Consider the following 27,007-nt stretch of genomic DNA (forward strand, 5'->3'; position numbering starts at 1 on the left):
AACAAAAACTAATCTTTTCTTTGCTTTCTTTTTCTGTAACCACCAAATGGAATATTTACAAAGTAACATAGTCCAAGTACAAACGCACAACCTCATGTATGGCTCATGCTTACCACCTTACCACCATGACAATGTCAATTGTCTAATTACAACAATGCTCTTGTCAAACTAACCTTCCTTCGTTTCAAGCTTTCACTATCAATCTTCTGTGAATGAGAAGAGGAGTTTCAGTCAGTGCCTATGGTCAATTCTGTACATACTGCGTGCCTCCAACACACAACCTTGCGTGGAAACCCCGCTCGATTCTATAAAGCATTATACATCATATACAGGCAAACGTTCCTCAATCAAAACTCTGCAGACGGGGCATTTTTTACACTTCTCGGAGCAATTACTGCATCACAAAATTAGCAAATATGACGGCAATTTAAAAGGTTTTGCAAGCAGCAAGGCTATCAAAGAGATAATAGTCCAAGCATAAAGAATGAGAGGTGCTACCTGCAGAGAATCCGGTGCCTACATGGGAGCAAGACCATGCTTATTTCGCCCTCAAAGCAAACTCTGCACAGCACCTTTTCCTGCTCGATGCACCACAAAGATCAGGCACAAGCAATGCAGTGGGTACAATTGATTTCTCATCATATCTGTGTGTGTGTGTGTGTGTGACAGAGAGAGAGATCATCGTACAAAATTTCAAAAAGTATTGGCATACTCATGTATATGCAAAGATATTTCCAAGGGTAATAAGCTTTTAAATGGAGCACAATGAAATTCTACTTTAACTCAGAATTTAGAAAAACCTTCAGGTAGCTTCACAAACCATCATTGTTAAAATAGGGTCTAGGTTCCTCCAAAATAGCTAACCGAAGTTACGAGGATTTTTCTAAACCTGGATGAGTATGGTACTATTCATAACACTCCCTTTCACCTTTAATCCCACATATTCTTGCACCTTTGGATAATTCTTTGGTGGAGACCCATGGACACATACTGCCTTGATACCATGATGAAGTTAAGTCCATGTTCATTCTAAAATGGCAAGTTGAAGTTAAAAGACGTCTCCACCTAAGTAATAGGCATCAGGATCTTTCTAATCCTAGACCAGTACGGGCTATTCTTAACACACAAGAAAATTTGCTACTTCAGAAAAGATATGAAGATTTTAATAACTGGTCAAATTAGTAAACTCTGAAGGATGTTTAAATATGGATAAACACCAAGCTTTTGTTGAACCTCTTCATCACTGGTGTTGATCCCTATAAATGAATATCTAGAACAAACTAAGTCGAAACGGTGCAAATTACCACCCAAAAGTAAAAGATTATTACATTTTGAAGTCTCTCATACTCTTGCTGGCTAAATTTTGTAATTTCTGTTTGCTCCCCTAATGCAGCTTGCAGTTTCCACACCTGAGATAAAAATTCATTAAGAGATAATTATGATAACACAGTACATTAGAACACGAGTTTTAGACGCAAGGAATTAATTAGTTGAGAATGCTGACATAAGCATTGAAGTCTAAGAGCCAAGACAAGACACATACCTGTTCAGCTAGATCCTTTTTAGGCATTTTCTTTACAATCTCAGGAGGATATCCACAGAAAGTGTTGTACCTACACAAAATTACAACACTCCATTATCAGATCACTAGCAAAGTGTGCATAGTAAGACTTCAAACGCTTCCATCAGCAAGAGTGCAAACTTATGGAATTGCATGATGTACCAGAAACAACAAATTGAAGCCAGATGACAAATGAGCAAAAGGACTAAATGCAACTTAACAGATATTACAGTTCAAAACATAGACAGTCAATTCCTGAAAACTTGCAGAAGGATCATTTGGTCATAATGTTTGTCAAACAGGACATTATAGCAACTAATGTGGATTGGGCCTCTGGCTCAGAGGCCACGTGGGAGGGTTTCTAGAGTGACGTCTTGGGTTCAAGTCTCACCAAGGGATATAGGATGTAGTATGCATGCATAATCAACATTCATGAAAAATAGTAATTGATTTCAAGAAAATCCAATTTCTGTTTATTTATTTATCTGATTAAGGGCTATTATGCATGGTGTAACACCTCATCTGAGTTTACTCCAATTCCACTTTGATTTTCATGTTCAGAAACCACATCTTGAGCTTTGCTTCTTCTTGACATTATGTGAAAATTAAATATTAGATGTTTAATATTTGTAACTAAAGCTACAAAAAAAATTGTACATAGTTGTCTATCATTTGCTTCAATCAAACTTGAAGGACTGCCAAAGCTAGGTTGGACTTTCCCTGCTTCCAGGTTTCCATCAAACAGAAGAACCTTTTTACTGCTCTCAAGTTTTCCTTATACTTGAAAGTTTGAATGTCAAATATTGATTCTTTTTCACAAACATAATAATTGCCTCTGCTGAAACTATATAGTCAATTCTTGCAGCAGTACAAGTCATACAAAAACTTAATAACAAACACCCTTCAAAGATGAACAAGTTATTCAAATAATTCTATTTAGGAGTTAAAACTTATATGAAAGATTTGAGCTAGGAACGCAAGCTGATGCAAAAGGACACTTGTGTCATGAAAAGTACAATAGAGCACCAAGAAGAACGAATATAACTTCTGTTCAACAAGTATATAAAAGATATAAATAGCCAATTGCAGATGACTGCTTTTGAAAATTCCAAGTGAGATTATACACAGAGTTTTGAGATTTTCTAAATGAATTACTTTTATGTGCATAAGGTCAAAATAAGTTTCAATCTGAAGTCGATGATTGCTAAGTTCATAGTGAGATTAGAATTCCAAGCACATTTCTCCACAAGCTGCTTGGAAGTTCCCTGTGGAATCTTTCACTCTTTTGCGTCTGTATGTCACTTTTTACACCACGCTTTCTCACTCCCTCTGCAGGTCTATTGGCTCTTCATCTATTATTCTTTTGCTTTCTTTCACTGCTATTTGGAACCTTTACACAAATCCATAATGACAAAATATTCCACTAGCTATGGGATGAATGGAAAGCACTTCTTGACTTGAATGACTTGAATCACTTTGGACACAAAAATAGAGATCTGAGTCATGTATCTCATTAACAAAAAGACAGCTACACTAACCCAGTAGCCCCAGCCTGATAAAGTCGAGCTTGTTCCTCCTTACTCTCTTCATCAATTGACCACCAACCAAGAAGCCTGAGTTCATTAACAGAAAGACCAGAAAAACCCAAAAGACTTCCATAAGCAGATAGGTAATGTAATTACGAAATATATCACTCACATTAAAAACTTTAAAATAATTTACCTTGAACCATGATGCAGAAACCCAAAGCAATCATGAAGCCTGGAAGAGAATGTAAAATATATACTCGTCCCAGTCCCACTTTGCAGTAAGAGGACCATCTTCTCTACTAATTTGAAAATTGAAAATAAGACACCGGCACCTTGCAAAAGGAAAAGTGGAGAGAAAAGGACAGGCAGTGGAATGTGCCGAGCATTAGGTGGGGTTCCCTGAAATTAAACATACATTGGATAAACAAAAGACACTCTTTTCATGATTTTCCCTCATCAAAGGGATCTGAGGATACTATACTTGAGAGAGTTGCAGTGCTATAGTTAGATCATGATATTTTCTTTCAGTGAATATATTTTAACAAAACCAAAGACATGATAGAACAAATAAAATACCTCCAAACGCATGCAGAGTACAATCTGAAAAATAATCACTGGGATTTTCATGATATGACCTCCAATGTCCTGAAGTCCACACATCCTGCCAGGGTACTGATCTTCTTCTCTATATAGCACAAAGCTACTATTCATGTCAAGATATCTTGATGTTGTGGAGGATGAGCTTGGTTCTCCATGGTTTGAGGGTCTATGAATAACTGGATTAGACCACTTTGTGCAAACAAGGAACGCAAAGCACTCTGCTATGCTGTAATTCAGGAATAAGAAAATGAACAGATTAACAGGGGGTCACCATTTCAGAATGTGAGATACTTGATTTAATAAAGCAATACCCAAACTTTTCAAAATGATAATAATAATACTAAATACCCGAAATTTATAAATAAGTCCCACCACCCCAAGGCACCTACATCACCTGCACTTAACAAATTTCATTCAAGTAATTAAGATGATCAATCAAAGGATTAAAAAAACAAACCAGAATTTTTCTATAATATTGTTCCACAAAGTAACTACTTCTCATCAGTATGAAGTTAAAAGAATGTTGTAAGCAGATAGAAAATTTACCATTTAGCTTCAGAAGGGTGAATGTTGTTGCAGCAACAAAAAACACCATAGAGATCGCTACCCAAAAATGCTATAGAGACAATTAAGCATTAGTTTTCCTTTTCCCATGATCTGAACAAAATGAATCACATCAAACACATGGAGAAGGTAAATATCTATGTTGAATATCCCAGGGTATTTCGTTCATTGTACCTTATTTTCTGTTGTTTGGAGACAAGGAATTAGATATTGCTGATAAGCGTACTATAGGAATTCACATAATTGTAACTTTAGTGATAGTTAAAACAGAATTAGGGGCAGACTTTCTTCCTCTAATGTGTCTGGTTTTCTCATGCAAGAACCAGTTTTTTCTCAATTCCTTCTGGTCTTTTTTTCTCTCTCAAATAATCTTTCTCTCTCTATTCTACTTAAACAACATGATAACAGAGCAATAAAACTGTTTCTAGGCTACATTCATCAACTTTGCTTCTTCCTTTGCATCTGTGCCACCCTCCAGGTATGAAAATTCTTCTCTATTTATTCTGCAAAGGTCTTTCAGGTTTGAATTTTTCCTGTTTCTTTGTGCCACAGCCGATTGGTTGATGGTTAAGTGTGGAAATAGTGCTTTATGTTTGCTGTGCCCCTTTGCTGTGTTGAAAATCATGGTTTAGTATTCCTATAAGTCTGCGCAGACCGGGTTTGATGTAAAGCTTCTGTTAGTTGTTATAATGTTATTGAATTAAGTTGTTTCCTATTGGTTTTTTTAATAGAATAGTGTTAAAGATGCTTGGGTGTTTCTGGATTGATGGTATTATGTGGTGCGGAGATCTGCGCACTGCGTGAAGGTGTGTTTTATGCTGTTTTTTCTTAATAATCTTTAAAGACACTGAGCGTAAGTGTTGTTTGGTGTTGGTTGTTGCTTAGCAGGTTGAAAGAAATCATTTCAAGTGCTGAATTCTTAATCAATGACCTCGTCTAGCACTAGTGAGTTCAGGTCAAGATAAAGTGTCAAGGAGAAGGATATCTCCCATGTGCAGATTACTAGCACCAAAGTAGATGGTAAGAATTACTTATTGTGGTGTAGGGCAGTCAAGATGTTGCTTGAATCCAAGAAGAAAGAACATCTCCTATATGAGGACCTCCCATCTCCCATTACTAGGACATGGAAAAAGGAAAACACCACAGTCATGACCTGGCTTGTAAATATTATGGAACCACACTTAAACAAACAGGTTATGGATATACGCATTGTACTAAAGGCATCCTTTTCGAGCAGCAACAGAAAGCTTCAAATTTTGAGCCGTCTTATGCCATCAAGAACAAGACTTTACAGGGAGAATTATATATCCAAAGAAAGATTTGTAAGTCTATTTTCTAACCTATTCAACCAATTCTCAATCTGAATTTTCTAAAGGGAGATATCAATCTTGGAAGAGTCAATGGTCATGTTAGCCAAAGAAGAAAGAGTACCCAGTTTCGCCAAATTGTAGATTCCCAAAATATGTCAACTTCTTTACCTCAAAACAAGTATATTTTATGAAGAAAAGTTAGACTTAGATGAAAGGTATTGAAATCTAGTTTCATGAGGAGAAAATTATATGGCAATTTGATCTATATTTAACGAGATATTCGCATTGCAGATGGTAAGGGTTAAGATACAAAATGAAGGGAATCAAGAGGTCATAAAAGATTCAAGAACGAATATTTTTATGTCAAATTAGATATCAAATTAAAGATATTTGAGTCTAGTTTCTTGATCAACAAACCGCTTGTGATTGTGGGCTATATTTTTGGAGATATTTATATCAGAAGTATCAAAGGTCAGTTTTGCTGAAAATCTTTCCTTTTTCCCTATCTTTTCTCCTATTATCTCTCTAGGCATTGATGTGATTTGAGTTTTCTTTTCACCTAAAATCCGAGTTTTTTAGCCAAATTTGTCTTCTAATCAGAGATTTTTGGTCTAACTTGATCACTCTATGATGTACTCACTCAAGATATGCAATATCTTACATCAAAGTTGTTTTCAAGTTTTGTGTTTTGTTACTTGGTTGTATATCTTCCACATAGTTAACTCCGAAATATTGTGATCAACTCAAAAAAGTTATACTTTGTCAAATTTATTAAGTTCTACCATTATAGTTTCCCCAGTTTTCCAAAAAAAGAAAAAGTCACTTTGGAAGTAGGAGTGTTGCATAGTCGCCTCCTTCCAGTTAAAGTCTCCAATATTTCTTCAATTTATCATCTTGGGTTTTTATCACTTCAAAGCAATGCCTAGACCCACTAGCTAACAAGTATAGGAGTGTGCCCAACATCCACCTTAAAGTCGTCTTTTATTCTTCACCCAAGAGGTGATTTGTGTTTGAGCTACCTTTAAAAAGTGAGTAATCTCTTTTTTAATCCCTAATGTTGGGCTAGTTTTCCGCCTTTAACATTAAGCGGGTTGTGTTTCAGACTATGACCGTTTTGACTGGTGTATAGATCTTTGTCGTACGGCTAGGAGTGATTTTCTTCTCCCATATTGTGTTTTGTCGAAGCTGGGTCTTTATGCCCTTTTTATCCCCAACTTGAGGGGGAGAAGTAGAAGAAAAAGTACAAGAAAGAGGTATTTTGTTTCACATGTTGTGGTAATCTTTATGTGACCAAAATATTCAAGAAAGGGGGAGTGCAAAAGATGAAGTATTTGCATCTATAAAGAATTTTTTGTGGCACAAAAAATCGAAGACCAAGAATCCTTTTCATTGCAAGCTGAAGTTATAAACTCCAATTTTAGGGAGAGTGTTGAAGAGAAGATATGGAAGACTCTTACATGACTCTCACAGTAAAAAGTTTCACATAGCCAAAATTAATATGGTGGAGTCTTACAAGAGTTTAACAGAAGGAGGTCTCACAGAAGAGTCTTAGTTTAAAAGTGTTTTAGTTATGTTAGTCTTCTATTTATGTTGAGTTGTTTAATTATATTAGGACTTATCGTTAAGTGTTAGACTTTGGGTGTAATTGGGACAAGGGTACTTCAATTGTAATTGGACTCTATTACTTTTCTCTATTATAAATAGGGACTCATGTACTAAGATTACAACCTGAAGTTTTTCTCTTTTCCATAAATTTAATAATTATATCATAGACGGAAAGCTAATTAAGATGAACCGGTTGCCTCTAAGACCCTCTCTTGTCTAAGGATCCTGAGGTAAGGGACCTACACCAACCTATTGCTCTTAGGAAAGGTGTTATAAAAAGTACACGTTATCCATTGTCTCACTTTGTATCATTGGAGTTTCTTTCTAACCGGTACAAACAATTTGCCTTGCCCTATCCTCCTGTATTGTTCCTTCGTCTGTGTAGGATGCTCCTTCCTCCCCTTAGTAGAAGAAAGCTATGGATGTTGAGATGGAAGCACTATTGGATAAAGGCATTTGGCAGCTATGTGATCTATCGGTCGGTGCCACAGTGGTGGGTTGTAGATGGGTAAACATAGTGAAGTATAAACCAAACAGTTTTGTTGAAAGGTACATGGTTAGGCTGATTGCCAAAGGTTACACCCAAACATAGGGGATTGATGTCTTCAAAACTTTTCCTATTATGGCACGGCTATCTTCAGTTTGGATTTTAATTTCTGTTGTTGTTAGCTAGGGATGGCCACAATATCAACTGGATATTAAAAATGTTTTCCTGTATGGTAATTTGGCTGAGGAGGTATATATGGAACAACCTCTTGAGTATGTTGGTCAAGGGGAGAATGACAAGTATGCCCCACTGAAGAAAGCTATATACGGTCTCAAACAAAGCCCTCGGGTTTAGTTTGAGAAGTTTAGTCAAGTGGTCATGTCAATTGGCTCTATCAGGAGTCATTGTGACCATTCACTGTTTGTTATGAAAGGTCGTCTGGCCTTGTTATAATATTGGTATATGTGGACAACATCATTTTATTTAGCAATGATGTCCAAGACATTGAAAAGACAAAAGTCCATCTAGCACAACTCTTTCAAACTAAAGACCTAGGCTCTCCAAAATACTTTCTCAGCATTAAAGTAGCTCGAAACAAGGCAAGTCTGGCACTGACTCAGAGGAAATATGTCACCGACATGTTAAATGAATATGGACTATTGGGTGCTAAGCCAGTGGTTGGAAAACTTCGAGACAAGACAAGGCAACCCTTCATGATGAACAAAGTGATGAACTCTGAGACAAGACAATGCCTCTATCTTCATGTGATTGTGAGGTCTAAAGAATAGGCCCTTTCTATGTGCCCCTTTTAGATATCTCAAGAACCATTGGGCAGCTTCTTGATGAATCTGGCAAGTGACACTCTATGAATAGACTAACAACACTTACAACAAAGGATATGCCAGGATGGATAACATTAGCATCTTTGAGTTTTGCAGCAAGTTGGGCCTAATGGATATATAAACTCCAACTTGAGAGCAGTGTTAGAAAATCTCCTGAAGGGCAATTTTGTGATATTACACTTCCTACAAACCCTAGCAGCCACACTATCCTATTCTATATGTTTAGTGTTATCTCTAGTTCAAGTTTATATAAATTTGAATATGTTAGGAGATACAAGGGTTTAGTATTTTTAAGTGACTAGGGGCATTTTTGTAATTGTTTTTCAGGACTCTATAAAAGCCATGGGGTCAAACTCGACCCCCACACAGAGTCATTTACAAAGTCATTCCAGAACTCTGATTTTTTTCCCTTTTCTCTCTCTCTCTCCTTCTCCAAAACCCTAAAGTTCACTCTTTTTCAGGTAGTAATGTTGTTGGTGATCCCACCAGTATTTTTGCACTACATGTTTCTTCTAGTAACAAGGGTAAGTGGATTGTCAATCCCGGTGCATCTGCACATATGACAAGTACTTTGTCCCAGTTTTCTTCAATCCTTCATTATCTTCTTCTTCAATAACTCTAGCCGATGGCTCCTTGTCTTCTATTTGCAGAGAAGGGGTGGTTCAGGTTACTCCTTGTATGTCATTTTCTTTTGTTCTTTTTGTCCCAAATTTTAGGTTAATTTAATGTGTAACAATCAAATTATTAGAAGCCTTAATTGTTTTCTGACATTCCTTCCTTCATTTTATGTGTTTCAATATCTCTAAATGAGGAAGATAATTGGAGGATGTGAGAAGAATAGGCTTTACTATCTTCATGGCATAGACGATTTTGTCCTTCCTGCATTCTGCCAATGTTTCTCCCTACCAGTTGCATCTTCACCTTGGGTATCCATCACCTTCCAAGCTTTGCAAAACATTGTCCAGACCTGAGATGATCTTCACTTATATTTCAGTGTGAGGCTTGTCAACTTGGAAAGCATCACAGGTCGGTCTTACCTAGTAGAATCCATAAAAGGAGTGATCTAGTTTATTCTTATGTATGGGAACCATGTAGAGTCTCTAGTGTCTTTGGATATCAGCATTTGTTTCATTTGCTGAGGATTGTCTAGAATAACTTAGGTCTACCTCATGCAAAGTCGAAGTGAGGTACTTGAGGTATTCAAAAACTTTTATTTAAAATAAAAAACCAATTTAATACCTCTATTCATATTCTTCGATTCGATAATGTCTATTGTCACAAACTATTTGATAAAATTTATGTTTCAAACGGAATTTTACATCAAACATCTTGTGTATACTCATCAGCAAAACATGGTACAGAAAAAGAACAAACACTTGTTAGCCATTGCTCGTACTATGCTATTTCCTAAAGGTACCCAAGAGTTTTTGAAGGGATGCTGTTCGTACTACTTATTTTCTCACTAACCACATGCCTTCTTTAGTGTTGAGTGGGTAAATTCCTCTCCAGGTTTTTCAGCCCAAGTCTGAATAATGTTCTATCTCCTAGATTACTTGGTTGCTTATGCTTCATTCCTATTCTCGGTCATTTGCCTGATAAGTTATCTCTTAAGCAACAAAATGTTTCTTTCTAGGATTTTCAAGACTTCTAAAAGGCTACAAAGGTTATAACACGTGTCTAAAAAATGTTTATTTCTGCATATGTCAAATTCCCTAAAGGCACTCCATTCTTTACATCCTCTTATATCTCAATTGTTGCGCAAAATGATATTTCTTCTGGCATTCCTGTCCCCATTCTTGTTAGTGATGTTCAAGTCGACATGCCTAGGCCTCAGGGGAAGAAACCATTATAGGCATATCAGCAGTGACAAAAAGAACAAGTGGTTGAGCTGCCATCTACTACGACAGCCCCTAAAAGTCTATTCCACTATCATTGCCCTCCACTGCAGATCTTCCTTATAATTATCCCAATTTGTCTATTGCCTTGAGAAAAAGGGCACGTTCTAAAACCAAGAATTCTCTCTGTCAACTTATTTGTTTTGATTTTTTATTTACTTTGTATTGATCCTTTGATGTGTGTCCTTCTATTCTATGATGCAGAAGACCCCAAGTAGAGCAAAGTGGAAGCAAGCAATGGGTGATGAAATGGAAGCTTTATTGTCTCAAAAGACATGGGAATTATATGCTCCAACTGGAACAACAGTTGTGAAATGTCTTTGGGTTTATACAGTGAAAGATAATGTTGATGGATCTATGGAAAGGTACAAAGTTCAGTTTGAAGCAAAAGGATATACTAAAAAACATATGGGTAGATGTATCTGAAATTTTCTCTCCAGTGGTTCGATTGAGTTCTATCGGTATTTTATTATTTATTGCAGTCAATAAAGGGTGTTCACTTTTTCAACTTGACATCAAGAATGTTTTTCTCTATAGTGATTTAACTGATGAAGTTTATATGAAGCAACATCCTAGGTATGTTGCTCAAGAGGAGTCTAAGAAGGTAGGCAAATTGAAAAAAGGCTATTTGGTCCAAAACAAAGTCCAAGACTCTGGTTTCAAATATTTAGTAAGGGGGTAATCTCTTTTGGTTTTAAGAGAAATCATTGTGATCACTTTGTGTTTGCATGAAGCAAAATATAGTAGTAATTCTAATTATATATGTTGATAATATTGTGATCTTTGAGAGTGATTTGAAGGGGATTGGAGCAACCAAGGAACACCTAAAAAGTCATTTTCAAACTAAAGATTTTGGATAGTTGAAATATTTTTTAGGAATTGAAGAGGCCAAATCCAAGTGTGGGCTGGTTTTGTTGAGGAAATACATAGGGGATTTGTTGAAAGAGATGGGAATGCTAGGGGCCAAACCAGTTGATGTCCCTATGGATAGTAATAGTGACCTCTATGGATAGTAATAATGACCTCTATTGTAAGCATAGTCTATACTGAAAAATAGAACACAATATAGGCGATTAGTAGGGAAGCTGACATATGCTATAGTGGCAAGACCAGACAATTCTTATGTTGTTAGTGTGATTAGTCAATTTATTGGATATCCTTGAAAGGTTCACCTTGATGCTATTTACCGGATTTTGAAATATCTTAAAGGCTCTCTTATGAAGGGTCTAGTCTATAAATGGGCAATTGGAGATCAAAGGTTTCTCAAATGCTGATTATGCAAGATTATGAGTAGATAGGTCTACAAGCAGATATTGCACCTTTGTTGCAGGTAATTTAGTAACATGGGAGAGCAAGAAACAGAATGTAGTAGCCCATTCAAGTCTTGAAGATGAATACAGGAGCTATGGTATAAACAACATGTGAGTTGTTGAGAGTGAAGTCTCTCATGGTTAAGTTTGGATTTGACAATATAAAGCCTATATCTATGGGGAGTGACAATTAGATGGCTATCTTCATAGCCAAAAATCCTGTTTTTCATGAGTGCATAAATTACGTATAGGTCGATTGCCACTTTATCAAAGATGCAATAACGAGTGAAAACATTAGCACTACATATATTCGATCAGCAGACCAGCTTAGAGATTTGTTTACTAAAGCTTTGGGCAAGCGTGAGTTTGGGAGTCTTTGTAGTAAGTTGGGAATGCTAGATATTTATAGACAACTTGAGGGGGAGTGTTGAATAAGATGTAGCCGCTGAGGCACTTTGGTCATTATACGTATGGGCAATTGAATCTTTTATACCTCCCACTTAGGTTCACAAGAGGGGTATGCATAACTAGTAATTCTGGGTATGTTATTTTCTCTAGTTTGAAGACATAAGGAATTAGATATTAGTGAGAGGGGTATTGTGGCTATTCTCATAATCGTAACTTCAGTGATAGTTAAAACAGAATTAGAGGTCAATTTGGTTTTGATAATGTGTCTAGTTTAACCTTCGAGCAGTTTCCTCAATTTCTTCTTCTAATCTCTTTCTCTCTCTCAAACCTCCTTCCTATCTTTCTATTCTACTTAACCAACAACCTATCAACAATATTTCCCCTGCCCCTTATTCAAAAAAGTAATAAAAATAAAAATCCAAATTAAAAAATTTGTTTTTAAGTAAGAAATAAAACAAAGGTTGATGATTGCTGCAATACAAGCATTTTCCTCAAAAAGTTGGCTGTTATTGAACTAATGCCATATACTGAGAGAAAAGGCAACCTTTAATTGAAAAACAGACCACTTTCAAATATTTAGTTCCAAGTAGTGAGGTTCATCAGCTAATTATTTGATTCTTTTCAAAAAATTTGTTCTCTTTATCCTGAAGAAGTCAATTTCCATATTTCCAACTTCGTTTATATAGGAAATCTCTTTCACAACATGAATGACCATGTAGGACCGTGTAAAAAAAATTTCTCTGAAACCAGTAAGCTAAATTAAAGGGTAACTTACAGGAAGTGTCTCCCATATAGCTTCATCACTCATGCTTTCTTCATCTCCAGGCATTAAAGCCCTACACATCCTGATAAAGAAGGAAAACAGTATTTTTTAAACAATCAACACCAAACTGAACTATATTGAAACAAAATAACTTCATTCTACATTCAAAATGCGAATGAGCAGTATCCAATCACTGGCCAACTAAAATTGCACTTATAATTGGAATCCTGAATGCAAGTAAAAATGAGTATCATAACTTTCGACAATATCTTGTAATTTCAATATCATGCTCACAGAAATGAAGTTTTTATTAGTGTATCAATCAAACAGCTTATTCCTTCTATAATATGATATTGCCATGAGTCAAATCAACAAACAAGGTAAAAGTCAAATAGAAACCAGGCACCTCCTTGATATTGCTCACACACTGCTTCTTCATATGAATGTCTCTAGGACCTTTTGGGGAGATGCCATTCTTACTGTGTGTTTTTAATCCACCACATGCCATCTTCAATCTTAAGTTCCTCATAGGGTTCTCATGCCCAACACTCAAACGTTTGTAGTGTACAGGTCCTAGTGTAATTGGATGTATGTGTTTTGTACAGGTCCTTGGTCCCACAACTGATAAATTTGTCTAATGGTTCAGTCAAATGTGTGTTCTTGAATCTTGGGGCAATCATGAAACCAGAAGGGGTATAAGTGTTTGAAAAAAGTAAGTAAGGAGAGAGACTGAGAGAGAAAGAGAGAGTGGAGAAGAGAGCTCCAAAATAGAGCTGTGTTGGGTTTGATAAACTAGACCCCAAACTTATTTATTTAAGTGGGTTTGATAAAATTACAACAATATCCCTCACTAATCTCCTTATATCTCCTATTCTACATGTCCTATATACATGAAAAATGGACCATAAACATAATTCAACATAAGGAACAAGATTACATCAAGATATGAGAATGAGGGTAAGGTGAAATGACCAAAAATACCCTTTTACTTGTTTTTCAATACTCCCCCTCAAGCTAGAGCATATATGTCAAAGAAGCTCTGTTATCACAAAAGTTCATAAATTCGCACTTCCCCAGTGCTTTAATAAAAACATCTTCAAGTTGATCACCAGACCGAACATATGGGGGGGTTGTCACCTCCATCTTCATCATTGCATCCCGAATGAAATGACAATCTATCTCTATGTGTTTTGTTCTCTCATGAAATACCGAATTATTAGCAATAAAGATTGCCACCTGATTATTAAAATACATAGTCATAAGATCCTTCTAATAAAAGCCTAACTCTTGGGCAACGGATTTCGCCCACATTAATTCGCTTATAGTGTTGGGTCATCATTGTATATTCCGCTCCCGCACTAGATCGAGCAACAACATTTTGTTTCTTACTCTTCCACCTGATTAAGTTTCCTCCGAGAACTACACAGTACCCAATAATTGATTTCCTATCAAGCTTGGAGCCTGCATAATTAGCATCGGAAAAAGCCTCAATCCTCAAGTGATCATTTCTTGGTGTCCCTTTCAGATATCTTAAATTCTTTGTGCAACCTCTAGGTGAATCTTACGTGAATGTTCCATGAACTAACTCACTACACTAACTGCAAATGAGATATCTAGTCTAGTAACTGTAGTATATATGAGCTTCCACTAATTTCTGATACATTGTTTTATCTTTCAATTTTGGATTTTGATCGTCATGAAAATCATGTCCTACCTCCATAGGTGTATCAACTGGTTTAGCTCCCAAAACACCACACTCTTGAAGCATGTCAATTACATACTTCCTCTTAGTCAAAGTAGTTCCTTCCTTGCTTCTTGCAACTTCGATACCCATAAAATATTATAGTTGACCCAGATCTTTAGTCTGAAAGTGAGTTGCCAAGAGTGATTTGACTTCTTCAATGCCTGATTTGTCACTCCCTGATAAGATGATATCATCTACATATACCAATAAGACAATAATCCCAGACAATCTCTTCTTAATATAGTGATTTCTGAGAAATCCCATGAACATAACCACTTGGCTAAAATTTTCAAACCATGCCCGTGGACTCTGTTTTAGGCCATAAAGACTTTCTTGAGTCTACATAACTTATTTATCTCCCCTGAGCAACATACCCCGAAGGTTGCTCCATGTACACCTCTTCTTCAAGATCACCATACAAGAAAACATTTTTTATATCTAGATGAAACAGAGATCAGCCTTGATTCATTGCAACAAATACCAGTATTCTAACAAATGACAGACAGGCAACCAGAGAGAAAGTCTCAAATACATCCACTCCAAAAGTCTAAGTGTATCCTTTAGTAACAAGACGAGACTTATATCTTTCAAATGACCCATCAACATTGTATTTTATTGTATACAGCCATCAACAACCAACTACTGCGACCCCTGGAAGTAAGTCACATAATTCCCAAGTACCTCTGTCAATCAATGTTTCCATTTCAACATCCATGGCTTTCTTCCAATGAGGAGACAAAAAACACCCTTCATTGAAGAAGGAATACTACAAGTGGAGATAGACAAAGTAAACTTAGGATAATTGTCAGATAAGGAATCAAAAGAGACAAATTGAGATAAGGGGATGGCAAGTACCTTACCTAACACCTTTTTGAAGAGCAATAAAAAGGTGTAAGTCACTTACCTCAGGATCAGGAGACAATGCAGACAATGTGAGAGAGAGGTCTGGATCAAGATGACTTGGCGTCTGTCTGGGCTGATATACCTGATGTGGTTTCTCAATAGAAACATCATGTGTAGTCTGAATACAATCATCAACTGGAATAGAAATGCTAGGACTAGGAACTGAGGGAACTAGCAGAACTAACTTAGACCTAGAAGACTCAAAAAATGTAACATCTGCAGATACAAATGTTTTTCTCGTAGATAGACAAAAACATTTGTACCCTTTTTGTGTCCAAGAGTATCCAAAAAATATACACTTAATAGCACGAGGAGACAATTTATCCCTAGATGGTTCAAAAGTATGAGTAAAATAGACGTAGCCAAATACACACGGTTGTACAAGAAAAAGAGGTGCAGTGAGTAATACAATTTGAATAAGCATTTTAGCATAAAGAATTGAAGACGACATTCTATTTATAAAAAAACATGCAGTAAGTACAACATCACCCCAATATGATTTAGGGACATTCATATGAATCATCATAGTTCGAGCCACCTCAAGTAAGTGACAATTTTTGCATGCAACAACTTCATTCTGCTATGGAGTGAATAATCTTTTGTGATTGAATGAGAGATGGAGAGAATGAGTAAGAAAGAGAGAGTGGAGAAGCGAGCTCCAAAATAGAGCTGCATTGGGGATCGTGCACGACCCCCTCACTTAAATGAAACCCTGTGAAACCCTAATCTCTTTATATCTGCCATTCCACATGCCCTATATATATGAAAATAGACCATAGACATAATTCAACATAAGAAACAAGAATACATTAAGATATGAGAATGAGGATAAGGTGAAATGACCAAAATCCCCTTGTACTTGTTTTTCAACAGTGTTAAAATCCAGTCACTAGCAAACTCTTTTTTCTTCTAACATTACCTTTTTTAGGTTATTTCATTCTTTACAACTCATGTGTCTCCTAGTCCTTAGTAGAAAGAGTTTTGAAGCCTATCCGTCTGCCAGTTCTTGTTGATGATGTTCCAAGATGGGAAGAGAAGCAGTTACAGGTGTATAAAAGAAGACAATGCCCAACATCACAAATGACGAGCCATCTTGTAATAGGACTCCAAGAGATCCACAAAATAACATATAAAACATCCAGACAATTGAGAAGAAAGTTTAGGTAGATGTTGCTCCTCTGCTTCCACCATTATTACCTTCGACTAGAGATACTTCCACCATCATTACCTTCAACTAGAGATCCCACTTTCTCACACCTTGATTTACCCAGGCTCATTGACCTGAGGCAAGGTATTCAACCAAGCATCCATTGTCTAAATATGTTGTCTTTGATTATTTATCACTTTTTTCCAGACTTTTGCTTCTTTATTGTCTTCAATGTTTATTCCGAGGAACGCCATCAATGAGGTGGAAGCATTGATGACTACAAATACTTGGGAACTATGTATCCCACTTGAGGGAGCTGCAGTTGTTGATTGTCTATGAGTCCTACCATCAAGTAGAATCCTAATGGGTCAATGAAGAGATGTAGAGCTCAACTAATTGAAAAGGAGTATAAACAGACATATAGTGTGATCAATCTTGACACTTTTTTGCCAGTATCTTGGCTTTGAACAAATATTTTAATATCAATTGCAGTGAATCAAGGATGACACTTATTTCAATTGGATATCAAAAATGCTTTCCATCAATCAGGACGACCCTTATTTCAATTGGATATTAAAAAAAACTCTCCTTTGTCGTAACCTTGAAGAAGAAATCTATATGGAGCAACCGTTGAGTAATATTGCTCATGGAGAGCAAGAAAAGTGAGCAAAATGAAAAAAAAAAAAAAAAAAGCAATCTATGAACTTAAGCAAAACCCAAGGGCTTGGTTTGATAAGTTCAATAAAGTTGCTATGAACTTTGGTTTTTGTGTGGCCACAATGATCATTCTAAGTTTGTGCAAAAGAGGAGTTCAAAGATTATTATTAGTTTGTGCAGTATGTAGACGACATTGTTCTATCGGGCATTAATCTACACGGTATAGAAGAGGTGAAAGAATACTTAAAAAACACATTTTCAAACTAAGGTTCTCAAGAAATTGAAGTACTTTCTGGGAATTGTAGTGACCCCAAAGGAAGTCTAGGGTAGCACTCTCACAGAGAAAGTATGTTATTCATCTATTGCAAGAAAGAAGATTATCAGGTACCAAAACAATTGAAACAACTACGAAAACTGTTTTGTTTTTCTTGTTGCTTGGTTTGAAATGAAATATCACCTTTCCCAAAAATCACCTATGAAGAGCAATCTTGACCTTCACAATGATCAAAGACCAGCACTAAAGGGATCTCTAGGGGAATGACTATTGTACAAATCCAATGGGCACTAGATGATTCAAGGCTTCTAAGATGTTGACAATGTTAAATCAAAACTAGATAGAAGATCCATGAGTGGCTACCATATATTTTTTAAGGAAAATCTAGTGATGTGGAAAAATAAGAAACAAAATATTGTAGCAAGGTCAACTATTGAATCCGAGTACAGAGCCATGGCATACTACTTGTACAATGAAGTAGATGAAATCATTTAAGGTCAAATTCAGATTTGATGTGAAAGAACCTATGACAACGGGGTGCTATAACCAAGCTGCAATCTTGATTATAAGCAATTTAGTTTTCCATGAATGAATGAAGCATATCAAGGTCAAATATCACTTCATCCAAGATGCAATTCTAAGTGAGAAGATACCTACTCCATATGTCAAGTCTTCTTACCAGCTTGGCAACATTTTTACTTAAGCACTTGGAAAAAAAATTTGCTTCTATCTTTAACCAGTCGGGGCTTTTTATATATATACTCCAACTTGAAAGTGAGTGTTGAATTATGTATCCAAGGGGTGATTTTGTAATTTCTTTACGCGAGTGGTTTAGATATTTCATTGCTATGGTTCATCCCTCAAGATACTTATTTATGTCTTTATCTACAGCTATTTATCTTAGAATGCTGATATAAATGTTGTTAAAATACAAGTTCAGGGGTATTTTGATCATTTCTTATATTTTCAATATTACGTTTTTCTCTTATAGTATGGCTATTAGATAGAGAATGTCTTATTTTATTACTAGTTAACTTTTCATTAAATTTAGACATGTATTTTAGGAGATATGTAATTTTGAGTATTGAGGGGCATTTTTGTCCTTTTGTAAATATTCATTAAAACCGTGATTATAAATAAGCAGGAAGGGCCTTTTGGCTCGGATTCCAAAGCTGCCCTCTTCCAAAAATCCATTTTCTCTTCTATTTTCTCCCCAAATCACCTATTTTTCATGGTATCAGAGCAGTAACGCAAGTCTTGGGCAAGTTTTCTTTGGATTTTGTGGATCTTCTCTTTATTTTCAGCAATCTCCTTGAAGGTTTTTCCCACATTTCTGGACTGGTAGGGTAAAAGTTTCATTTTTTTTCTTTTTCTGCTTTTCTTAGCCTATTGGCTAATGATTACTGCTTCTATTTGACTGAATGTTGGGATTTAGAAGTGTTTGATGATCCCAATTTGAAAAAAAATTTCAAATCTGCCTGCATCGTCAACCTAATGCTTGCGTCATCATCCATATATAGCCTATGTCATCTTGATTTCTTGCAATTAGGTTATTCTTTCATTGATTTATGGTCTCAATTGCTGGAATTGATCACTATTGGTTCTAAATTGAATGAATTAGGTGCTGCATTACCCTAATTGAATTCGGTGTGGGGCCCACTTAACTACGCAAATATTGAAATTTGAGAAAAGTGCTTCCCTTTGGTTAATTGACGCTCTAGTGTACTGAATTGTGGTGTTTGGTAATATTTAATGATTGATTCCAGCACACGGGTTGCTGTCCAAAGGACTGCTGAGAGCTCAAATGTGAAATTCTCTCAGTCTATTCAGATAACTACGATCCGATTGAATGGATCAAATTATGTAAACTAGTCTAGATCAGTTTTGATGTATTTGAGGGCCAAAAGAATGACAAAATATATAAATGATGATCCCCTGGTACCTATTACTGAAGATTAGGTAGCAAAAGATAATTTAGTAATGACCTGGTTGGTCAATAGTATGGAATCCGGATTTAGTGATCGGATTTTGAGTTGCAGTACTACTAAGGCAATGTGGACTACATTGGCTTCCATTTTGTCTCAAGAAAGTAATTTATCAAGGATCTATGAGTTATATGTAAAGTTCTTCAATATGAAGCGTAGAGGTAGATCAATGACAAATTATTTCATTGAGATGAGGGGAGTACTAAAGGAGATTAGTATATTCCATCCTTTTACTAAGAATGTTGAAGACATCCATAAGAAAGAAAATCAGATTCAAGTAGCCCGGTTTTTAGATGGTTTGGGGCATGAGTATGATGCTATTAGAGCCCCGTTGTTGGTCAATGAGGATGTGACCACTCTTGAGCAAGCTTTTAACAATGTTCTTCGAGCTGAAGGTGCAGTTGTAAATAAGAATGAGTCAGGAGGAACCCTCTCAGAAGTAGCTATTCTTAACCTTCAATCTTCTACTGGTAAAAATGTGTTTATTGTGGTAGGAATAATTATATTTCTGAGAAATGCTGGGACAAATTTGGTAAACCTACCTGGGCCAATTCTATAGTCACAGATAAGGACGCCTCCTCACACACTGGATCCTATGAGGAAATTCAGCAGTTATTACAACGACTGGATCAACTGACTGCTTCATCTACTGCTTCTCAAACTACCGAGACTTCTCCTTCTTCCTCAAGGAGTGCCACGATGGCTAGTACAGGTATGAATATACTAAATGTGTCTCATTCCCCCTCTTGGATCATTGATTCAGGAGCCTCTACACACATGTCAAGTATGCCCTCTATATTTCAGTCCATTAGTCCATCTCATTCATATCGTCGAGTTACTTTAGCTGATGGATCCACCTCTCCCATTCGGGCGGAGGGTATAGTTCACACTACTCTACAAATATCCTTAGATTCTGTTTTATTTGTACCAAAGTTTCTAGTTAATCTCTTGTCTATGAGTCATCTAACTAAATCCTTAAACTGTTCAGTCACCTTTGATCCTCCTTTTTGTGTTTTCCAGGACTTGCAAACGAAGAGGACGATTGGTTCAGGACATGAGAAGGGAGAGTTCTACATGTTGGATGATGTATTCGTTTCTCGAGTTGTAGCTCTCACTACTACAAATTCTTTTTACTTGTGGCATCTACACTTGGGACATCCCACACTAGCTAAGTTGCGTCAATCTTTTCTTTCTCTACCAGCCGATATTTTATTTGATTGTGAATCCTATCAGTTGGGAAAACATCGTCGCTCCAGTTTCCCAGATAGTTCTAGTCAAAACACCAAGTTGTTTGAATTAGTCCACTCTGATGTATGAGGTCCATGTCGGATTCCTAGCCCAATTGGTTTTAAGTATTTTGTGTCGTTCATTGATGATTTCAGTAGAGTCACTTGGGTGTATCTCCTACAGGAGAAGTCCAAAGTGTTTAATGTATTTATCAATTTTTTCAACAAAATAAAAAATCAATTTGGTGCATGCGTTCATATACTTCGTACTAACAATGGTTTGGAATATCTTAACCATAAAATTTCAATATTTTGTGTTTCTCATGGTATTACCTATCAAACATCCTACCCCTATACACCACAACAAAATGGGGTGGTTGAACGTAAAAATAGACATCTCCTTGGGATTACAAGGACACTAATACTGCATATGGATGTTCCTAAATCTTTTTGGGGAGATGCGGTTTTAACTTCGTGCTACTTGCTTAATCGTATGCTCTCATCTGTTTTGAGTAATCAAGTTCCTCTTCAGGTTTTAAAACCCAATTGTAAATTGTTTGGCGTGGTTTCTCGTATTTTTGGATGTACCTGTTTTATTCATATGCTTGGAACTTCGGTCAATAACTTGTCACCTCGGTCTGTCAAATGAGTTTTTTAGGGATATTCTTGTCAACAAAAAAGGGTACAAATGTTATGATTATGTTCGACAGAAAACATATGTGTCAACCAATGTGACCTTTTTTTAACATATTCCATATTGTTCATCATCTACTGAGCATCCTGTATCACCTGAATCTCCTTGAGACAATCCTGTTCCTATTGCAGTTTTGGATGTACCAGCATCATCGAGTTCTTCGTTGCCTCTTCATGTTTACAGTCGTCGCTCTCGTACTCCAACAATGCCTCCAACATTTACCTCTATAGGGCTCTCTTCTTATGATCCACCAGCTTCCTCATTTCCTGCAGATCATGTTGTCTTTGATTTGGACCTGCCTATTAGTCTACGAAAAGGTAAATAATCTTTGTATTTCTCATCCAATATCCAAATATGTGTCACTTGATTTTTTGTCCCCACCCTTCAAGTCCTTTGCTATGTCATTATGTACTTCCCATATACCTCGTTCAGTGCAGGAAGCCTTGTGCATTCCAGAATGGAAACAAGCTATGGATGATGAGATGAGCGTTTCAGTGTATCGGGGAACATGGCATCTAAGTGATCCACCTGCAGAAGCAGCTATTGTGAGGTGTCGTTGGGTTTATACTATCAAATATAATGTTGATGGCTCTATTGAACAGTACAAAGCTCGACTGGTAGTGAAAGGGTACACGCAAACTTTTGAAGTTGATGTCTTTGAGACATTCTCTCCTGTGGCCCAACTTACTTCGGTATGTATCTTAATATTTGTGGTTGTTAATAAGGGTTAGGCTCTCTTTCAACTCGATGTGAAGAATGCCTTTTTATATGGTGATCTACATGAGGAAGTGTATACGGAGCAACATCTTGGGTATGTGGCTCAGGGGAAGACAGAAAAGGTGTAAGCTGCATAAAGCTATTTATGGACTTAAACAGAGTCCATGGGCTTGGTTTGAAAAGTTTAGTGATGTGGTGCTACAATTTGGGTTCTATGGGAGTCATTGTGATCATTCTATGTTCCTACTTAAAAGGAAGACTGGTATGGTGGTTTTGGTTGTCTAAGTAGATGACATTGTGTTATTTGGTGATGATCTTGATGGTATTACAGAAGTTAAACAATATCTGGCCACACATTTTCAGACAAAGGATTTGAGCTCTCTCAAGTACTTCCTTGGCATTGAAGTCACTCGTAATAAGCAAGGTATTGTTCTTTCTCAGAGAAAATATATATTGGATATGTTACAGGAGTATGGTTTATTAGATGCTAAACGCATAGACACCCCCATGGAAGTTAATCATAATCTACATGACATTCACAGTCCTACACTCAAGGATAAAACTCAATGCCAACAATTAGTAGGTAAACTGATCTATGCTACAGTTACCAGGATGGATATTTCATTTGTTGTGGAAGTTGTCAGCCAGTTCAGGTAAAAAACCTCAAAAAGTCCATTTAGAAGTTGCTCAGAGGATTTTGAAGTACCTGGAAAAGGTCTTCTGTATACTCATAATGGGAAAATTGATGTACTTGGGTATTCTGATGCCGATTATGTTGGGTGTAAGATGGATAGACGTTCTCCATCAGGCTACTGTTGTTTTGGTGGAGGCAACCTGATAAGTTAGAAAAGTAAGAAACAAACAGTTGTAGCTAGGTCCAATGTAGAGGCCTAGTATCAAGCAATGACTCGTACAGCTAGTGAGCTTATGTGGATTAAGTTTGTGTTTCTTAAGTTTGGTTTTATGCTACCTAACCTATGGTTATGAATTGTGATAACCAGGCAACCATTTTTATTGCCAGCAACCCTGTATGCCATGAGAGAACGAAACATATAGAGGTTGACTGCCACTTCATTAGAGATGCAGTTATGCAGAGAAGATGGTAACTCCTTACGTAAAGTCTTCAAACCAGTTTGGAAATATATTTACCAAGCCTTTGGGGAGATGTGAACATGTATCCTTTAGTTACAAGCTCGGATTGTTTAATATCTACTCTCTAGCTTGAGGGGGAGTGTTAAAATACAAGTTCAGGGGTATTTTGCTCATTTCTTATATTTTCAATATTACATTTTTCTCTTATAGTATGGCTATTAGATAGATAATGTCTTATTTTATCTCTAGTTGAATTTTCATTCAATTTAGACATGTAATTTTGAGTATTGAGGGGCATTTTTGTCCTTTTGTAAATTTTCACTTAAACCCTGATAATAAAGCAGGAAGGGCCTTTTGGCTCGGATTCCAAGGCAGCAAAGCTGCCCCTCTTCCAGAAACCCAAATCACCTATTTTTCATATATAATAAAGGAGAGGAGGGCTTTTATGTCATTTTTCCATATTAATAAGTTAATGAGAATGTTTATACATCCTTATTTGAAAAAAAAAAAATAATAAGTTAATGAGAAAATAATGGAGGAGTAGGGATCAATCTCAAACCCTAACTAGAACTCCCCTTCTCTTGCGACAACCGCCATATCTCTCTCTCTCTTCTTCTCAACTTCTCCTTAATGTTTCTTTTTAAATCTCAATCATTTCAAAAGTTAGAAACTATTTCCAAACCAATTTAATACTATTCGTGCTTACAATAGCCAACTCCAAGCATCTCCACTTCTGACATACATAGAAGTTAATAGTATCTAGGTAATCAGATAGAGTAGGTTCATGTAGTGATAACTCTGCATTAAATCCCAAATCCTCACAAAGAAGCGGCACAAGAAACAAAATGACCCCAAAAAGATCAGATCCACAGGTAGTCCAACATACCATAACTCCCTGCCTCGTGATGAATTAACCTGAGCTACTACCATCAATTGCCAATATCACCACAACCAACACCACAGCTCTAGGTTATCTCTGTGAGAAAGCTCAGAAAAAATTGGGCATTTCATAATGGACAGAAAACATCACCTCAGGAGATCAGAATCGTATTAGAAATAATAAAAGCTGACAAGCCAATAGTTGGTAAGTTTTGGTTTGCTATTTGGAAAAACGTTTCCAATCTCACAGGAAATGCACCCTAAATTCATAATACTGACTCATCAACTTCAGTCTATATATTTGAAAGGTGATAACGAATGTCAATTTTCTTACTTGAAAATACTTGCATTAAAAATGGCATTTCATCACTAGGCAAAAATGCATAACCTTACGTCCTTCCACACTTCAACAGTAAGGAATTGGGATGTTCACATCCTATGAGAATTTTATTCCCCTATTCTCTTCATTTCAAACACTAAACCAAATTCAGTCGAATAGAGTACCTAGCAAAACTTTCTACCTCAAAGTATCTCCTTAAAGAATTCTGATTTTTCAGTTTCGGTACTACTCTTTTTTTTATGTTACAGAGCTGTGAGTACACGTTGTATGTTCAATGCAGTTGAAACAATAGTGACGAAAAGAATCCAAAACAAAAAAAAAAAAATGCAGTTGAAACACTCATTCACAATTCTGAGCAATATCTTCAAGCAACAGTCGCGCATGTAGTATATTATTTTGTGTGTTTATTGCTTCATGATGTTTATGCATAGAAAAAACATACATAAGAGGAATGTGATAAAACGGCAAAGAAAGTACCTGAAATTATCAACCAGAATGATAACTTCAAATGCCATCAAAGGAAGGAAAACAATCTTCAAATTTACAGCCAGAGAGCCATGAACTGCAGAAATCACTCAGCAAATTGAGACATGGGGATGCAGAAATCAATTTGATCTACTGTGAAGATCAAAACCAAGAACTTTCAAGAGTTTGCATCAGACAAGAAAATGCATTTTAATTGGACATTTACTATAAATAACATTTCAATTGTAGGAATCAATGAGCTAAGGAGAAAAAAGGAGTGTGCATTATACCATAGATACTTTCCAGATATAGACAGAGAAGTAGCTCAAATGCGACAAGCAATGGTGTAGCAACAATGGTATGACAAGGTGCCCACTGCCCAATTACACAAAGATAATTAATTGATAGTAAAGGAATTTCAAGTTAACAGAATGAAAGCTACTAATTTTTAACAAAAATGAAAAACGCACTACAAAACCAACATAATTGGGATAAAGCTACATCATACGTGTCGATCACGAGGTAATGAAGGAGCAGGCAATGAGAATCTGCCTCGTGCAACAACAACGTGGAACAGCCAGAGGGGAAGAAAAACTATCCTGCAAGGATTAAAGACAAGTGAAAGGAAAACTAAAAATTATTGCAAGCTGTTGAACTGCAAGTTGCACAGCAGTCAACCTTTGAGAAGAAATAAGAAGCTGAAAAACAATAACTTGGAAAAGGCATTTCCAAGTCAAAAGGTAACAAGAATCATAAATAACCACAATTACCAGCCAAAAACAATAGACAATCAAAGCCAGTAAAGAACATGAAGACTATTTAGTAACTCTCTATTTTGAGTAGACAAATACTACGTAAAACTGATGTTATGGAATCAGAAAATCCCAAAATGCTGATGGCAGTGAAAACACAAAAGAGACACCAGAAGACACCTATCAAAAGAAACCCGGCAAACCCACATTTCATTCCTTGAACAATTAAAACTTACATAATAGCAAAGCAAACTTGGAAAGCCCGAAGTAGCCAGGAATGCTTGCTCTCCACAATTATTGAAAAAAGATAACGTTATAGTTAAAGAAACAAGAAACAAGAAACATTCTAAGCCTAACATCCGTCAACCATGAGACAGGGAAGTCAAATTCTTTCCCACGCCTAAGATACCTTTACTTGGACCCGCTAGAAATCCTAACCTACTAAAGAATTCTTAACATGCATGCAAGCACATAGTCCTCTGCATTTAAGAAGATAACATGTTGAACAAGACTTGCAACACTTACTCATGTAGTAGCCGCAAATCTTTTGCAAAAATAACTTGTATCCAGTAGTACGGAGAGAGAGACAAGTTACACATTTTATTGTCTGTGGACAATAAAACTATGTTAAAGAAACAAGAAATCGTCGACTTCACCTTGCATTGGTTCATATAAATGCACTAACCAGTTACAAGCACCCACTAAAAAATAGATTAAAAATTAAAAAGTTCATCGGCAAAATTGGGCCCTAACGTGTCGTCAATCTTAAATTGGATAAAACTCAACTAAATTCCAAAACGCAAATTCCGAAGTTAAAATATAAGGGAATACTAACCACCAGGAGAAAAAGATAACACGGTCCACCTTGAGCACGAGCAACAGCGTGAAGGAGAAAAGAAAACCGTGAGCTGCGAGAGCCTGCGCAGATTTCGCCACCCTCGCCCAAGTCATAGCTCTCCGACGAAGCATAAACTCCCAAAAATGAAAAACAAAGAAGAACAAAACCCAGAGAAGCTAAACCAAAAAGAAGCTTCTTAGATCTTTCCTCTTCTCCCCTTTCAATTTAATCCGAAAAAACAAAAAATTCTTCGTAGACAATACTTAGATTTCCCCAGTATTCATCAGTCCAGACTCGGGAGTGCAAAACGGACGGGAATTCCGGTGGGCGCCATTAAAGCTCACCTTGTAGAAAAGTTAAAACCACTTTCCGCCTAGCTCTTGTTCTTTGGGTTTTTGGAGGACTTCCTCGACACGGAAA

The 27,007-nt window shown here is 36.5% G+C and overlaps 1 protein-coding gene across 2 annotated transcripts; it reads right to left on the minus strand.

Annotated features, from left to right (window-relative positions):
- Nucleotides 1-27,007, minus strand: LOC137958879 (uncharacterized). Of its 2 annotated transcripts, XM_068806072.1 has the most exons (15): nucleotides 26,585-26,666; nucleotides 26,275-26,356; nucleotides 25,506-25,596; nucleotides 25,288-25,372; nucleotides 25,010-25,094; nucleotides 12,887-12,956; nucleotides 4,237-4,306; nucleotides 4,039-4,084; nucleotides 3,667-3,916; nucleotides 3,284-3,489; nucleotides 3,100-3,174; nucleotides 1,544-1,613; nucleotides 1,329-1,409; nucleotides 499-578; nucleotides 1-394 (listed from the first exon to the last, which is right to left on the minus strand). In XM_068806072.1, exons 2-15 carry the CDS (start codon nucleotides 26,346-26,348, stop codon nucleotides 316-318), a joined length of 1,362 nt encoding a protein of 453 aa, XP_068662173.1. In that variant the 5' UTR covers nucleotides 26,349-26,356; nucleotides 26,585-26,666; the 3' UTR covers nucleotides 1-315. The 2 variants fall into 2 exon arrangements, with proteins under 2 accessions (XP_068662173.1, XP_068662172.1); XM_068806071.1 differs by lacking the exon at nucleotides 26,275-26,356 and having other exon boundaries at nucleotides 26,585-27,007.

Source organism: Aristolochia californica, unplaced genomic scaffold (genome assembly GCF_029961685.1).
Source record: "Aristolochia californica isolate CCGP_79_NKW_82.1479 unplaced genomic scaffold, dmAriCali1.0.hap1 SCAF_3, whole genome shotgun sequence".
NCBI lineage: Eukaryota > Viridiplantae > Streptophyta > Magnoliopsida > Piperales > Aristolochiaceae > Aristolochia > Aristolochia californica.

Bases quoted from the DNA above. Each gene is read 5' to 3' on its own strand.
- LOC137958879 (XM_068806071.1), bottom strand. From the start codon at position 26,718: ATGCTTCGTCGGAGAGCTATGACTTGGGCGAGGGTGGCGAAATCTGCG. The intron at 4,085-4,236 runs GTAAATTTTCTA...TGTTAAGTGCAG, and splicing joins CACCCTTCTGAAGCTAAATG to GTGATGTAGGTGCCTTGGGG. The intron at 579-1,328 runs GTAATAATCTTT...TGCATCGAGCAG, and splicing joins AGTATGAGAGACTTCAAAAT to GAAAAGGTGCTGTGCAGAGT.